Genomic DNA, 16,931 nt, shown 5'->3' on the forward strand with positions numbered 1-16,931 from the left:
TCATACAAAACGATATGGTCACATGATGACATCACCAACTGAGACCCCTCCTCCCATATGCGTTATGTCAATGGGCGTGACTTCTTCAGTAGAGATCCCCTATTGTAAGTACTTGTATGCTGGTTTTTTTTGAGGAATAAATCATTTAAAACAGAGAGCACTAGATCCTGTGTTTTTGCTCCCTTATATACCCGATTCCCTTAAGGGACATTCAACGCTTGGTAAGCCACTAAGGAAGAAGAGGATGACATGGAGGAATAATACGCTAGCAGCATACCAGATCGATCTATTAATTACCCCTATAGGGGACCTGCTGTTTCTGACCCGCTGGTAAAACAGGGGTCGGAGAGTGAGGTGAGCAGCCAGAGCACACTGGTGAAAGAGAGCACTAGTGCTTTGGATATTATTTATGCACAGTTTGGTAAAGCTTAATCCTTGATGTCACTTGTGGATGCTGCAAGCATTTGATATTAGGACTGTACACATGGACGATTTTTTTATTATGTCACAAATTATATTTATATACATTGATGTGTGATTTTATGCTAGTAGCGCAGCACTGTGAACACGTTTTTTTCAGTGATAGCAGCAACTAGGTTATTAATTCTTTTAGAATCCCAATTTTGGGATATAGTTCTGCACATTGTAATCTTTGTACACTATTATATTCACTTACACACTGATTTATTTACACAATTTTTTGGCACATTATTTATTAGAGGATTGTCCTTTACCCACCAGTGCTGCCAATCAGTGCACATTAGTGCCTCCTCATCAGTGTCACCTATCCGTACTGCCTATCAGTGCCACCTACCAGTGTCCATCAGTGCCACCTATCAGTGCCCATCAGTTCCATCTCATCAGTGCCCATCAGGGCAGCCTATCAGTGCCCAGCATTGCAGCCTGATTAGTGCACATCAGTGAAGGAGAAAAATTACCTGTTTGCAAAATTTTATAACAAACTATGAAGACGTTTTTTTTTTTCAAAATTTTCTCTCTTTTTTTGTTTGTTTAGCAAAAAATAAAAAGCCCAGTGGTGATTAAATACCACCAAAAGAAAGCTCTATTTGTGTGAAAAAAATTATAAAAATTTCATTTGGGTACAGGGCTGCATGACTGCACAATTGTCATTCAAATTGAGACAGCGCTGAAAGTTGCAAATTGGCCTGGGTAGGAAGGGGGTGAAAGTGCCCAGTAAGCAAGTGGTTAAGCTGGGGTGTGACAGTAATGAAAATTATTTTATGATTTTCCAAAAAAAATAAAGAAATAAATGGATGTGTTTATAGTTTTGCTGTTTTTCAGCTCTTACATATCTTTTAAATAACTACAAAATAAGCATTGTTGGCAGGTACCGTCAAAACTTTTATTTGAAATTTCTTCTAGTATACAAGAAAACATTTTTTTGAATTCTAATTGTTAGATATTGTGGGGATATGACAGTTTCAAAATAGTCCTGGAAGAGTTTGCAGAACTTTCTCCCTTTTTTTCAGTGCTGCTTACACAGATTATCAATGAGTTAAAAAAAAAACACAGTAATGGGAAAAAGGAAACAAACCTTAAAAGGCACTGTTTGCATCACTGGTCATCAGACATCATGGAACAGCAGCACCTGGCCAGGTTGCTAAGATCCTTTTGAGCAGTGTGAGTGCACTGTGGTTTACTGCAGAGAGATTTAACTACAGGTTGGGTAGCAGATCCATGTGGACTGAATGCACCATTGATTGATATATTTACATTGGATATATTTCTGCTCGGGAAACAAAAAATTTGAAGAAAAATAGTTGGATTAAATAACACACAATTGTAGCAATCAAAACTACAATTTGTTAAAAGCTCAGAGGATTATGACTTAACGGCTACTAGGTCACTATTGTTTCCTTGTGTTCAATAGCAAATCGATTGCTATAAGGGATGTCTTATCTCACACTTATGGAAATGAATGTGTGAAAATCAAAGCAAGAGATAACTCTGCCAATTAACAGTGCAAAGAGGAGGAGTACCAATATTTTATACATCACTTTTACTAATCAAGGGATCTTCCTCTTCTTTTAAGAATCCTTTTGAGTGTTATCTGGAAAGATAAACATTGCATTGTTCAGTATTTAGGCAATGGGTACTGATTGTCAACATGTTCTTCAAATAAGTGACTCAAAGTATCCGTCTCTCAGGTCACTACATCAGTCTGCCAAGTCCACCGCTGTCGGGAAAGGCAAAGTTGGACAACACTCTAAGATGTTTATTTGGACCAGTGGCCGGTCCTCCTCATCATACAGACCAGATGAAAGAAGGTATGTCTCTTTTAAATTCTTTTTTTTTAAACTTTACAATGGAAATTTCTCTTAAAATGTTCATTTGTGTTATGAGCTCAAGTATGTATTCTTAATTTTAAAAAGTATTTTCTATTGCTCCCAGCCTCCTCTAAATCTTCAAAATCCTTTGTTCTTGATCTGACTCCCTGCCAGCTATGTTTGTTCTACTTGGTCCCACTGTATGTAGGAACATAACCACCCTCTATTGCTTGCTCCCGACATGAACTAGAAACTTTGGACTATGAACTAAAGGATATGTAGTGTGCATAGGACAGTGCACATGACCACAACTAATCTCGTTCCAAGCAAACAGAGCTGAGGCAGAAAAGGAAAGGTTGTTACAGGGAGGCAGAGAAACACAGTAAAAACGAATTTCATGAAAAATAACAGTGGCATTATAGAGTTGATGTGTATGGATTATTTTTGGAGAATAGTGTCACTTTAATATAGGCTAAAAATTACACTCATGTTTAAAGAACCCAGCTGTCAAAAAGCGAATTGGTTTTAATTTATGTGAACATAAGGAATGAAATACATTTATTTTTATATAATTATTTAATAACTTAATGAATAGTGAATAGTGTGAGCAGGGCACATAGAAAACAATTATTTCCTTTGTGCCCTCACATTGATCTTATGCTGATCAATACCACTTTAAAGCAGCTCAACGCACATGGTATGAATAAGCCATTACTGTACATGTCTGCTATTGGCAGAGAATTATGGTGTTGTATTTTATTTTTAATGAACAACATTTTCATATAAACCATTTTTTGCACTTAAAGTTACACTTTCTTTTGCCCAAAAAGAACATTGTAAAAGTGATATTTAATTTCCCCCTCTCCAGTGGCATGTACTCACCTTTCCTCACTCCCCATGCTCTTCTGCCAGTAAAAAGGTAAAATATCCATCACTTCAGCTTATGAATGAACATGTGACATCCACCCCACTCGCATGTGGCAGTACTACTGGTTTGTGATTGGCCCAGCACTGTCGCATGGGACTGAGGAGGAGTTTATAGCCATACAGTATGTGAGCTTTGACATGTCAGTTTGGAATGTACAGAAGGCTTTACTTCCCCAGTGACGGCAGCTGAACAGGGTGGAGTAGAAGCTCTGTAATGGGTAGAGATGAGCAAATAAGTTATGACAAATTTGGACTTGTCCTAGATCAGGACAGTTTAGAAGTGACCGCTGAAGTAGTTTTATGTCTGAGTGGATTTAACTTATATCACAGGGTGTGATGGCCATGCAGTACAAACCCCATAACACACAGTGAATTATATATATTTTTTTGGAGAAAGTGTGGGTGTTGTAGCATCTATTATATTTAGTTCATAGTGCCTGCTGCATCTCCATTAGGAGGACATCTTCCTGTCTCTTTCATGGATGCCTGGCAGATTAGAAAGCAAAAATCTCCCAATTTCCTCTCAAATTATGAGGCTTTAGACAGAACAGGAGGTGAGGGATAGTTCCTTCAATGGGAACACAGGCAGCAATAAAATATTTTCTTTTTTTTTTTGGCAGAGTTATTATACATTATATCCCCGCAAGTGTCCAAAAAAATATGAACAAGCATAGTTTGCTATACAGCGGGTAAAATAAGTATTGAACATGTCAACATTTTTCTAGGTAAATATATTTCTAAAGGTGCTATCAACATGAAATTTTCATCACATGTCGGTAACAACCCATGCAATCCACATATACAAAGAAACCAAAACAAATGCATTCAGAAATTAAGTTATATGTGCTAAAATGAAATGACACAGGGAAAAACTATTGAACACGCTAACTGAAATTTATTTGTGTTTGGGATCATTGTCTTGCTGAAATGTCCACCCTTGTTTTATCTTCATCATCCTGGTAGATGGCAGCAGATTTTTATCAGGAATGTCTTGGTACATTTTGGCATTCATCCTTCCTTCAATGATATGAAGTTTGCCAGTTCTGTATGCTGAAAAACAGCCCCACACCATGATGTTCCCACCTCCAAACTTCACTGTTGGTATGGTATTTTTGGGGGTGATGTGGAGTGCCATTTGACCTTCAAACATGGTACATATTATGGCATCCAAGGAGTTCAAGTTTGGTCTCATCTGACCAGAATATATTCTCCCAGTATTTCACAGGTTTGTCTAAATGTTGTGCAGCAAACTTTAAATGAGCTTTAACATGCTTTTCCTTCAGCAATGGAGTCTTGTGTGGTGAGTGTGCATACAGGCCATGTCGGTTGAGTGCATTACTTATTGTTTTCATTGAAACAATTGTACCTGCTAATTTCAGGTCTTTCTGAAGCTCTCCACAAACTTGACTCTTGGACAACTCTTCTGATAATCTTTTCACTCCTCTGTCAGAAATCTTTCGAGAAGCACCTGGTCATGGCCGGTTTATGGTGAAATTATGTTTTTTCCACTTCCTAATTATACTCACTGGAACATTAAGAAGTTTAGAAATCTTTCTGTAACCAATGCCATGAGTATGTTATACAACAATAAGGTTGCAAAGGTCTTGAGAGAGCTCTTTGCTTTTACCCACCATGAGATGTTTCTTGTGTGACACCTTGGTAATGAGACCCCTTTTTAAACAATCTGTCTACAAGGCAGATAGCAGCATGTCATGTATGTTGATCTCTGTGACCAGGCCTTTTCTGGCACTCTTAGCTTACATGGAACAATCAAGTTTGTTTGCTAGAAAATTACTTAGAACCCCCAAACATTATATATTTTTTGAAAGCAGAGGCCCTGGAGAAAAAATTGTCAAGCAGTTTTTGCACAGCGGTTTTTTTAACACAATTTTTGGGAAAGAATACACTTTTTTGCTTTTTAATGCAAAAAGCACAATACATAACCCAATCTTTTTGTAAAAGATGATGTTATGCCAAGTAAATGGATACCACACATGTCACATTTTAAAATTGCGCACGCCCTTGCAACAGGAACAAATGACGTAAATTTTACTATCCATAGGCAATGCTTTAAAAACTTTTACAGGTTACCACTTTAGATTTACAGAGGAGGTCTAGTGCTAGACTTATTGTCCATGATCTGACGTTCGTGGCAATATCTCACATGTGTGGGATGATCGTAGTTTGTGTGTATGCGGGACCAAAGCAACCGTTCACCTTGGTGGCATGGTGGCACTTTAAAAATGTTTTTAATTATTACTTTTTTTTTGACACTGTTGCTTTTCACTTTTTTTTTTTTACTTTTATTGCTGTCACAAGAAATGTAAGCATCCTTTGTGACAGCAATAGGCATGTGACAGGTACTTTTTATGGAGGGATCTGGGGTCTAAATCCCTCCTCTGCCCCTGAAAGCATTCAAAACACCAAGATCGATGTTTTTGAATACTTTCGATTATTGACATCATGGTAAACTGGAAGTGATGCCATGTCATCACTTCCTGATTACCATAGTGGATACCTGATCAAAGTCGATCCCAGCTTTGTATGGTTCGCCGACTAGCCAGTTTACAATTCGGTTGGTAGGTTGGGTCTCCTGGTGGGACCGGAGTGCCCGAGTAAGCCACAGAAGGCGGTTGAAGGCGGAACATCCCTGCTGCTTGTAATAGCAATTGAGATGGTTGTTATCCAATCGTCAGCTCTAAAAAAGGGTACTGGGTTGATGCCTGCAGCTGCAGGCATCATTCCGGTATAACCACTTGAAGTCAAATAACATACTAGGTACATGATTTGGTGGTAAGTGGCCATAGCTTAACATTGTTTTATTTTCAGCTATATCTTTCAATGTACTTAAATTAGTAAAAAGACAAAATTTCTAGGTTACATCGTTTTGTAGACGATACTAAGCTAAGCAGGGCAATAACTTCTCCACAGGATGTGGAAATCTTGCAAAAAGACCTGAACAAATTAATGGGGTGGGCGACTACATGGCAAATGAGGTTCAATGTAGAAAAATGTAAAATAATGCATTTGGGTGGCAAAAATATGAATGCAATCTATACACTGGGGGGAGAACCTCTGGGGGAATCTAGGATGGAAAAGGACCTGGGGGTCCTAGTGGATGATAGGCTCAGCAATGGCATGCAATGCCAAGCTGCTGCTAATAAAGCAAACAGAATATTGGCATGCATTAAAAGGGGGATCAACTGCAGAGATAAAACGATAATTCTCCCGCTCTACAAGACTCTGGTCCGCCCGCACCTGGAGTATGCTGTCCAGTTCTGGGCACCAGTCCTCAGGAGGGACGTACTGGAAATGGAGCGAGTACAAAGAAGGGCAACAAAGCTAATAAAGGGTCTGGAGGATCTTAGTTATGAGGAAAGGTTGCGAGCACTGAACTTATTCTCTCTGGAGAAGAGACGCTTGAGAGGGGATATGATTTCAATTTACAAATACTGTACTGGTGACCCCACAATAGGGATAAAACTTTTTCGCAGAAGAGAGTTTAATAAGACTCGTGGCCACTCATTACAATTAGAAGAAAAGAGGTTTAACCTTAAACTACGTAGAGGGTTCTTTACTGTAAGAGCGGCAAGGATGTGGAATTCCCTTCCACAGGCGGTGGTCTCAGCGGGGAGCATTGATAGCTTCAAGAAACTATTAGATAATCACCTGAATGACCACAATATACAGGGATATGTAATGTAATACTGACACATAATCACACACATAGGTTGGACTTGATGGACTTGTGTCTTTTTTCAACCTCACCTACTATGTAACTATGTAACATGCGACATTAATACTGTAGAATAGGCTAACATTTAGAAAATCATTACATTAATTTGGACATGTGGGGAGATGTGGGGGCACAACAAGCTGCAGCACCGAGCCCTGTCCTGCATTCTTTCGAGTTGCAAGCAGCGTTACCCAGTGTGCTGTGAATGAAATATATCATCCCTGCCCATGCTTGCTGGACCACGTGTCAGCAGTAAGGTGGATTTTATGGCTGACTGCTTTGCCCAACGATGCCAGAATATCCCCTTCCACGTGATGGTAGAGAGATGGAATGAACTTCCTTGAAAAGTAGTAGTGACTAGGAACCTGCCATTGTGGTACAGCACATTGTGCAAATTCACCAGGCTGAAAGGGAGCAGAATCCACCAGGTTGAAAGGCAGAAGTTGGAGAGCCAACAGCTTTGACAAGCTTGCATTCAGATGCTAGGCATGTGGGTGGCAGGGACTGTATTTTTTTTTTCCACTGCAGCAGATGGGGCAGAGAAATTTCCTGGCTACAGTCTACAGCTGGTGGTGTGCTGCTAGTACCTGGGACACCCTGTGCTATACCATCATCCCTGTCAGTGGAGGCTGCTGAAAGGTAATGACTTGGTATCGCAGGGGCAGACTGAAGTGGGTAAGGAGGAAGAGGAGGGACAGATTTGTGCCCCTTTTGTGTGACTTTTAGGTGCTTTTGCCAACGGGCTGAGTAGTTGGACGTTAAATGCCTTGTTATGGCATCTGGTACCCAAATGGTTGGTGTTTTTGCCACGTTTGATGTGCCTGAAACATAGTTTGCAGATAGCAACAGTGCGATCTGCTGCAGATGTGCTGAAAAAGGCCCAGACAGCTGAGCTTTGGGGAGTGGGCCAGGAGATAACAGCTGCAAAATGTGATGGAATAGGGTGGCTGCTCTCTACTCTTTCCTGATGTCGAGCTACTTGGGGTTTTGCCGCCTCACCTTCAGTTTCCTCCTCTGCTCTATCTGGCACCCAAGTCGCATCAGTGACCTCATCATCATCATTATAACCATAATCTCCTCCATCTTCATCATTACCAGTGGAGACAACTTGGCAATACACTGCGGCTTGGGGAACAGGAATGCCAATTTGTCATTGTTCCTCCCTCTCTCTAGGCTCATGTTCATGTCATCCTCAACCTCAGTTGACAAAAGAAAAAACAGGGGGACTTTGGACTTTGTAGGCACAGTAACACCAAGTATTTATATCAAAAGATAATTTATTGAAAAGACATATACATAGAATATTCTTTAAAAACCACAAATCACAAAAATACAACGAGATATTGAGTAGATCAATTGCTATACAAAACCATCTATATACATCACAGCTCAGACATGAGGATAGCCATCCAGAGTAGCGACAGGTCCGGTTGAATAGCAGATCAAGGAATAATAGATTTGTATCGCATAGGTGCTCAACTAGTTGCACGTGTCTTCACGCTTCTTCAGGAGCCAACACTGTGTTGTGGTACGTATAAATGTATCAAGTCATAAAAATGACCTGCAGGAGTTTGACAAAAGCAGACGGTGCAGATTAGCACCACACGTGTAAATTCAATAAAGATCTAAGGGAAATATGTTAAAACCAGTGATTAGGTTATTTAATGGGGTATGTATCTTGTAGATAATAAAGCCTCATAGAGCTAATGCAGATAGATATAGGGGCTTGCAAACAAAGCTTCAAGTAGCCAACAATTTTAGAGATGCCAAAATCACATATTTCCCTTAGATCTTTATTGAATTTACACGTGTGGTGCTAATCTGCACTGTCTGCTTTTGTCAAACTCCTGCGGGTCATTTTTATGACTTGATACATTTATACGTACCACAACACAGTGTTCGCTCCTGAAGAAGCGTGAAGACACGCGCAACTAGTTGAGCACCTATGCGATACGAATCTATTATTCCTTGATCTGCTATTCAACCATCGCCTCGGACCTGTCGCTACTCTGGATGGCTATCCTCATGTCTGAGCTGTGATGTATATAGATGGTATTGTATAGCAATTGATCTACTCAATATCTCATTGTATTTTTGTGATTTGTGGTTTTTAACCAATATTCTATGTATATGTCTTTTCAATAAATTATCTTTTGATATAAATACTTGGTGTTACTGTGCCTACAAAGTCCAAAGTCCCCCTGTTTTTTTTTTTGTCAATATAGTTTTAGGACGTGGCACGCTTATACCTAAATATGTATCCACAGTACCACTCTTTGTCATGATACTTTCTTCTGTTGTATCCTCAACCTCAGAACCAACATCTGAATCCAGTAACGGCTGGGCATCATCAAGGTGCAAGTGGCTGACGCTGTGGTCAAATAAATCAGCTGACTCCTCAATGGCTGATGTTGGGGCTATGGCAGGAATAGATGTGGACAAGGAGGCAGGTTTATCCACTTTTTCAACTGCAGGGGACTGCACAATTGTCTCTACTTGCATGACGGAGGATGAGAAAGGTTTAGTAAGCCAGTCCACCACCTCCTCTGAATGCTGTGACTGGATAGCACGGGCAAACTCACTAAACAGAGGAAATGATGCCCTGCCTGAGGACTGACCACCACGTTCATCTTTGCCTGTGGACACATTTGCTGCTGGCCCCCTTACAGTGCCAAGGGAACGTCTGCCTCTCCTTCTTGTCCTCTCAGACATTATTGGGAGGGATGGACGGTGCTTATAAGGAAATGTAAAGAAGAAGTTGAAATATGTGCGTAGATGCACTTTAATCAATGTAAAGAGGTGTTTGGTGCTCTTTAATTTGAGTACTCACACTACATAGACACACTCTACGGATACCCTATAATATATTGCAATATAATGCGCCAAACGTACGGTGACGCACAGAACTATATGGCGTTAAACTGGCAGTAACGCACACAAAACTATATGGCGTTAAACTGGCAGTAACGCACACAGTACTATATGGCGTTAAACTGGCAGTAACTCACACAGAATTATATGGAGTTAAATTGGCAGTAATGCACAAAACTATATGGCATTAAACTGGCAATAATGCACACAAAATGATATGGCATTAAACTGGCAGTAATGCACACAAAACTATATGGCGTTAAACTGGCAGTAACGCACACAGAACTATATGGCGTTAAACTGGCAGTAACGCACAAAACTGTATGGCGTTAAACTGGCAGTAACGTACACAAAACGATATGGGGTTAAACTGGCAGTAACGCACGCAAAACTTTATGGCGTTAAACTGGCAGTAACACACACAGAACTATATGGCGTTAAACTGGCAGTAACACACAGAACTGTATGGGATTAAATTGGCATTAATGCACAAAACTAGATGGCGTTAAACTGTCAGTAACGCACGCAAAACTATATGGCGTTAAACTGGCAGTAACGCACACAGAACTATATGGCGTGAAACTGGCAGTAATGCACGCAAAACGATATGGCGGTAAACTGGCAGTAACGCACACAAAACTATATGGCGTTAAACTGACAGTAACACGTGCAAAACGATATGACGTTAAACTGGCAGTAACGCACACAAAATTATATGGTGTTAAACTGGCAGAAACGCACACAAAATAATATGGAGCTTAAATTGCAAGTAACACACGCAAAACGATATGACGTTAAACTGGTAGTAATGCACACAGAAGTAAATGGCGTTAAACTGGCAGTAACACACCCAGAAGTAAATGGCGTTAAACTGTCAGTAACGCAATCAAATAGATGGTGTTCAACCGTCACTACACTGACGCTATCTGAACTGTCCCTACTCTAGCTATACACTAATGTCAAGATTACTGACACGGTCTCACTGCACTATACTGAAACTATATGAGCTGTCCCTACTCTACACTAATGTATGTTTGAATGACACAGCCTCACTACACTACAGTGAAACTATCTGAGGTGTCCCTACTCTTGCTGCACACTATGCAAAGCTGAATGTTGGTCCTCCTCACTACACTCACACTATCCCTAGACTGACACTAAACTAATATTCTACACTGACAATTGAAGCAAAATAGCACAGTATAGCACACTAACTAACTAATAGCACTGAATAGAGCCCTGTTCTTTCTCTCTCCACGCCAAAATCACACTAAAAATGGCTAACATTGAACAAATACTTTTATACTGTGGGGCGGGAATGAGCAATGATTGGATAAAGTCCAACAGTGTCCAATCAGTGTCCAATCATGACTCTGACAGTGCTCTGTGCCCTGATTGGCTGAAGCTTTCACTGCTTCAGCCAATCAGGGCTCGCAATGCACTGTTCAGTGCCGCAATCCATTGTGGTCAGTTTTGAGGGGGGGGGGGGCGAACAAACGGGCGAACGGCCCGTTTGTTCGGCTGTTTGCCGAACAACCGAACAAAGAAAGTTTAGCACGAACTCATGCTCGGGCAAAACCCTTCACCCATCCCTACAAGTGACAATCCGCAAATAGTGGCAGGGGATCATCCACATCTGGTGGCAGGTGACATGGCAAGTGACAATCCACATCAGGTGGCAGGTGATGGTGGCAAGTGACAATCCACATCTGGTGCCAGGCAACAGCAAGTGACAATCCACATCTGGTGGCAGGTGACGTGACAATCTGCAAATGTTGTCAGGTGACGTGGCACGTGGCAATCCACATCAGGTGGCAGGTGATGGTGGCAAGTGACAATCCACATCTACTGGGCAGATGAAGTGGCAAGTGACAATCCACATCAGGTGTCAGGCGATAGTGGCAAGTGACAATCAACATCTGGTTGCAGGTGACATGGCAAGTTACAATCCACATCTGGTGGCAAGTGATGTGACAAGCTGCAAATGATGGCAGGTGATGGTGGCAAGTGACAATCCACATCTGGTGCCAGGCGACAGTGGCAAGTGACAATGCACATCTGGTGGCAGGTGACGGTGGTAACTGACAATCCACATCAGGTGGCAGGCGACAGTGGCTAGTGAAAATCCACATCTGGTGGCAGGTGACGGTGGCAAGTAACAAGCTGCACCTGTTGACAGGAGACGGTGGCAAGTGACAAGCTGCACCTGGTGACAGGCAGTGGTGACAAGTGACAAGTTGCATACGGGCAGCACAGTGGTGTAGTGGATAACACTTTCGCCTAGCAGTAAGAAGGGGCGCTGGTTTGAATCCCAACCACAACACTACCTGCCTGGAGTTTGCATGTTCTCCCTGTGCCTGTGTGGGTTTCTCCCAGGTACTCCGGTTTCCTCCCACACTCCAAAGATCCTGTCTATATTGTCCCTAGTATGTATGAATGTGAGTTAGGGACCTTAGATTGTAAGCTCCTTCAGGGTAGGGACTGATGTGAATGTACAATGTATATGTAAAGCGCTGCGTAAATTGACGGCGCTATATAGGTAACTGAAATAAATAATAAATAATCTGGTGGCAAGTGACACACTCGGGGCTCCCACTGATTCTGCATTATGGCAAGTTGAATCACTTCATTATATATTACAATGTAATAATAGAAATAATGTGCTTCAATCACCCTGAGACCATATCAACCATGGTGACGTGATGATTGAAGCACCAACACCAGCCACTGGCCGCGAAAAATTGCTTGGTGGTTCTAAGTAATATCCTAACCAGAATATTACTTAGAACCACTAAACATTATATATAATGTAGCGCTGGGCTCTTTAATTTTTTTCCCCAGCAGTGCTGACAAAATAAACACAGAAAGGATATTTTTTTCCTTCTCTCCTGTGATGGACAGCTACAGGGAGAGAGGGGACTGGACTGTGCCCTGATTGGCTGTTGCTACAGCTGAAGAGGACCCTGCCCCAAGGAAAAGTGTGTTGCGCCTGGTTCACATGCAAAACTGTGTGCAGGGACCAGGTTGTGGGCTGTTGCTATGCTAAACACTACTTAATGCAGTGAGGGAGGAGAGACTGTGCTTCTATTCTGCGTTCCAGTTGCTCCCAGAGACCACGTGTTACAGCTACCTGCTAAAGCTACAGAGAGGTGGCTCAAGAGGAAGGACCCTTTCACCAGCCACAGAGAAACCCCTCAGGACTTGAATCAGTCATCAGTGGTGAGAGACTTCCAGCCACCATCTTATTTAGTGAGTACTCCCACGTAAGGGCCCCATCGCCGGCAGACTCTCTACATAGTCCCACTGGCCAGTGGTTAGGCAGGACAACTTTGCATTAGGTAGGCTGTAATGCCTTTGAAAAATGCCATTTGTATTGTTGTACTGTGTTGGATTGTCATTATTCTGCAATTACAAGCCAGTATCGCTCACTAGCACCTGCCTAGTGCACGTTTGTGCACCAGTTGCTTCCCAGGCAGATGTGGTGAACAGTGACACCCTGTGAATGGTGTCATTTAACAGGGTACCTACATTGCTATATTGCAATTTTTTTCATTATTTAACCCATTCCTTTCTAGGGCTTTGCGATTAAATAAAGCCCATTTAAAACTTCAAGGTGTGTCAGAGTTCTCCAGTCCAGGAAAGGGGTGAGTCATCACAGGTGCAGGGCAGAAGTGACCCAAAAAAAAAATACCAGCGGCTCCTGCGAGGGTTGCCACTACATATTTTTTTTAGCAGAGGCCCTAGAGAATGAAATGTCAGTCATTGCAATTTTTTATGTACAGCACAAATACAAACAAAAGTGTCAGAATAGACCTGGTCCTTAAGTGTAAATGCTGGATAAGTAGCAGAACAACCATTATAGAAGCATACAGCATGTGTCTGTTTTGGGGTCAAGAGATTGAGGAGTAGGGCAATTTGTGCCAGATTCAGAGTTTTCTAATAGCACTTGATAATAAAAGATGGACTCTGTAACATAAAATTCCTCCCCATATTCTCTAAGATGTGCTTAAATGACAGTGTGGATATGTAAGGGGTTTCTTTACCTCCATCCACAAACCAAGTTTAACCACTTGTTGTCCAAAGCTGTTTTTTTTTTCATTTCGGTAAAATTAGCATTTTTTATTTCCTGCTATAAAACATATGATAATACATGATAATATAATACAAAAAATGTAAAAAATCAAACGTATTCATCAATTTTAGGCCAATATGTATTTTGCTACATAATCGTGGTAAAAAAAATCCCAATAAGTGTATGTTGATTGGTTTGCGCAAAAGTTATAGCATCTACAAAATATTGGAAATTTTTAATTTTTTTGTTCTTTACTTGTAATGGTGGCAATCAGTGACTTATAGCGGGACTGTGATATTGCAGGGGACAAATCTGACACCTAATAGACACCTTTTTGGAGACCAGTGACATTATTACAGTGATCAGTACTAAAAATATGCACTGTCACTGTACTAATGACACTGGCAGGGAAGGAGTTAACATCAGGGGCGATTAAAGGGTTTAACTGTGTGCCTAGCTAATGTTTTAGTGTAGTGGGGAGGCACTTTTACTAGTGGAAGGCATGGATCAATGTTTCCGCTATACTGGAACACAGGATCCATGTCTTCTGTACTCACAGAATGGCAATCTGCCTTGTTTACATAAGCAGACTGCTATTCGGTTAGTGTACAAAATGATCAGTGAGTCCTGGAGGACATCGGGTCCGCGGGACCCGCTGATCAGCTCCCGCTGTGTAAAACCACAGCGGGAGCGAGCTGGTGACGGCGCGCACTTGCGCCTGATACCTGTAAGTGCAGGATCACGTACATATATATATATATATATATATATATATATATATATATATATATATATATACAGAATCTCACAAAAGTGAGTACACTCCTCAAATTTTTGTAAATATTTTATTATATCTTTTCATGTGACAACACTGAAGAAATTACACTTTACTTATATGTAAAGTAGTGAGTGTACAGCTTGTAAATTTGCTGTCCCCTCAAAATAACTCAACACACAGCCATTAATGTCTAAACCGCTGGCAACAAAAGTGAGCACACCCCTAAGTGAAAATGTCCAAATTGGCCCAATTAGCCATTTTCCCTCCCAGGTGTCATGTGATTCGTTAGTGTTACAAGGTCTCAGGTGTGAATGGAGAGCAGGTGTGTTACATTTGGTTTTATCGCTCTCACTCTCATACTGGTCACTGGAAGTTTAACATGGCACCTCATGGCAAAGAACTCTCTGGGGATCTGAAAAAAAGAATTGTTACTCTACATAAGAATTGTTGCTCTAGGCTATAAGAAGATTGCCAAGACCCTGAAACTGAGCTTCAGCATACAGCGGTTTAACAGGACAGGTTCCACTCAGAACAGGCTTCGCCATGGTCGATCAAAGAAGTTGAGTGCAGGTGCTCAGCGTTATATCCAGAGGTTGTCTTTGGGAAATAGACGTATGAGTGCTGCTAGCATTGCTGCAGAGGTTGAAGCATTGGGAGGTCAGCCTGTCAGTGCTCAGACCATACGCCGCACACTGCATCAAATTGGTCTGCATGGCTGTCGTCCCAGAAGGAAGCCAAAGGACATGGATTACTGGAACCATGTACTGTGGTCTGATGAGACCAAGATAAACTTATTTGGTTCAGATGGTGTCAAGTGTGTGTGGTGGAAACCAGGTGAAGAGTACAAAGACAAGTGTGTTTTGCCTACAGTCAAGCATGGTGGTGGGAGTGTCATGGTCTGGTGCTGAATGAGTGCTGCCAGCACTGGGGAGCTACAGTTCATTGAGGGAACCATGAATGCCAACATGTACTGTGACATACTGAAGCAGAGCATGATCCCCTCCCTTCAGAGACTGGGCCGCAGGGCAGTATTCCAACATGATAACGACCCCAAACACACCTTCAAGATGACCACTGCCTTGCTAAAGAAGCTGAGGGTAAAGGTGATGGATTGGCCAAGCATGTCACCAGTCCTAAACCATATTAAGCATCTGTGGGTCAACCTCAAACGGAAGGTGGAGGAGCGCAAGGTCTCTAACATCCACCAGCTCCGTGATGTCATCATGGAGGAGTGGAAGAGGACTCCAGTGGCAACCTGTGAAGCTCTGGTGAGCTCCATGCCTAAGAGGGTTAAGGCAGTGCTGGAAAATAATGGTGGCCACACAAAATATTGACACTTTGGGCCCAATTTGGACATTTTCACTTAGGGGTGTACTCACTTTTGTTGGCAGCGGTTTAGACATTATTAGCTGTGTTTTGAGTTATTTTGAGGGGACAGCAAATTTACACTGTTATACAAGCTGTACACTCACTACTTTACATTGTAGCAAAGTGTCATTTCTTCAGTGTTGTCACATGAAAAGATAGAATAAAATATTTACAAAAATGTGAGGGATATACTGACCTTTGTGAGATACTGTATATATATAATGTGATCCTGCACAGCGCGGCTGCTCTGTAGCAGTAAATCTACTATGGGACAGTCGGTAAGTGAGTAACAAATAATAATAATTTTCCTGTGCTACACTGGCTACTCCAGGCTTCACCTAAAATAATGCTTTTGAGAATAACATAGTTCCTTGTTTGTGATGTTATGCTTACAGCTATAACAATTTCAGTTTTGTACATTACAGTGCTCTAGTATAACAGCTGATGTGTTCTTACTTACCCTTTTACAAGCTGATATATGATTATATAGCCTTTGGCAAATCTATACACTAAGTCCTGTATTTTTGGCCCTCTGCTGTTGATTTTTTTCCTTTCAGGTATGTAGTTTTTTTAACGTGTGTGTGTTTGGTGCAGTGAGATCTTCTCTGAGCTAAGGTCTGTTCTGTTGATGTTCAGATCTGATGAAAAGATCTGATGAGACATCTGTGCTTTCACCCTGCATTTTCTGTCATTAAGTTGGTAAATTAATAAAAATTCCTAGCCAAAGGGCCAAGAGTATCACACTTGTCATTTGGTTTTGTCCTTTAAATGTGTCAGCATATGACACGTTTAAGGACTGTGGGTTACCTGTAGTTTGGTTGGATTGTTATTTCATCCTCTTATGATAGTGAAGTAAAAAACTAAGTGTAAATACATATTCATGTACCCACA

At 41.4% G+C, this 16,931-nt stretch overlaps 1 protein-coding gene across 6 annotated transcripts in view; it reads left to right on the forward strand.

The window, feature by feature from the left end:
* The window catches only part of KCNMB2 (potassium calcium-activated channel subfamily M regulatory beta subunit 2), an 846,546-nt gene that overhangs the window by 587,792 nt on the left and 241,823 nt on the right, over positions 1-16,931 (forward strand). For 5 of the 6 annotated variants that reach the window (XM_073626249.1, XM_073626251.1, XM_073626250.1 and 2 more), the window contains one exon: positions 2,169-2,288. In XM_073626249.1, the coding sequence (XP_073482350.1) occupies positions 2,233-2,288 (56 nt within the window). In that variant the 5' untranslated portion in view covers positions 2,169-2,232. Of the gene's footprint in view, positions 1-2,094; positions 2,289-16,931 lie in introns of those variants that run through there. The other variant, XM_073626246.1, reaches the window with a different exon arrangement.

Source organism: Aquarana catesbeiana, linkage group LG04 (assembly GCF_042186555.1).
Source record: "Aquarana catesbeiana isolate 2022-GZ linkage group LG04, ASM4218655v1, whole genome shotgun sequence".
In the NCBI taxonomy this organism is placed as follows: domain Eukaryota; kingdom Metazoa; phylum Chordata; class Amphibia; order Anura; family Ranidae; genus Aquarana; species Aquarana catesbeiana.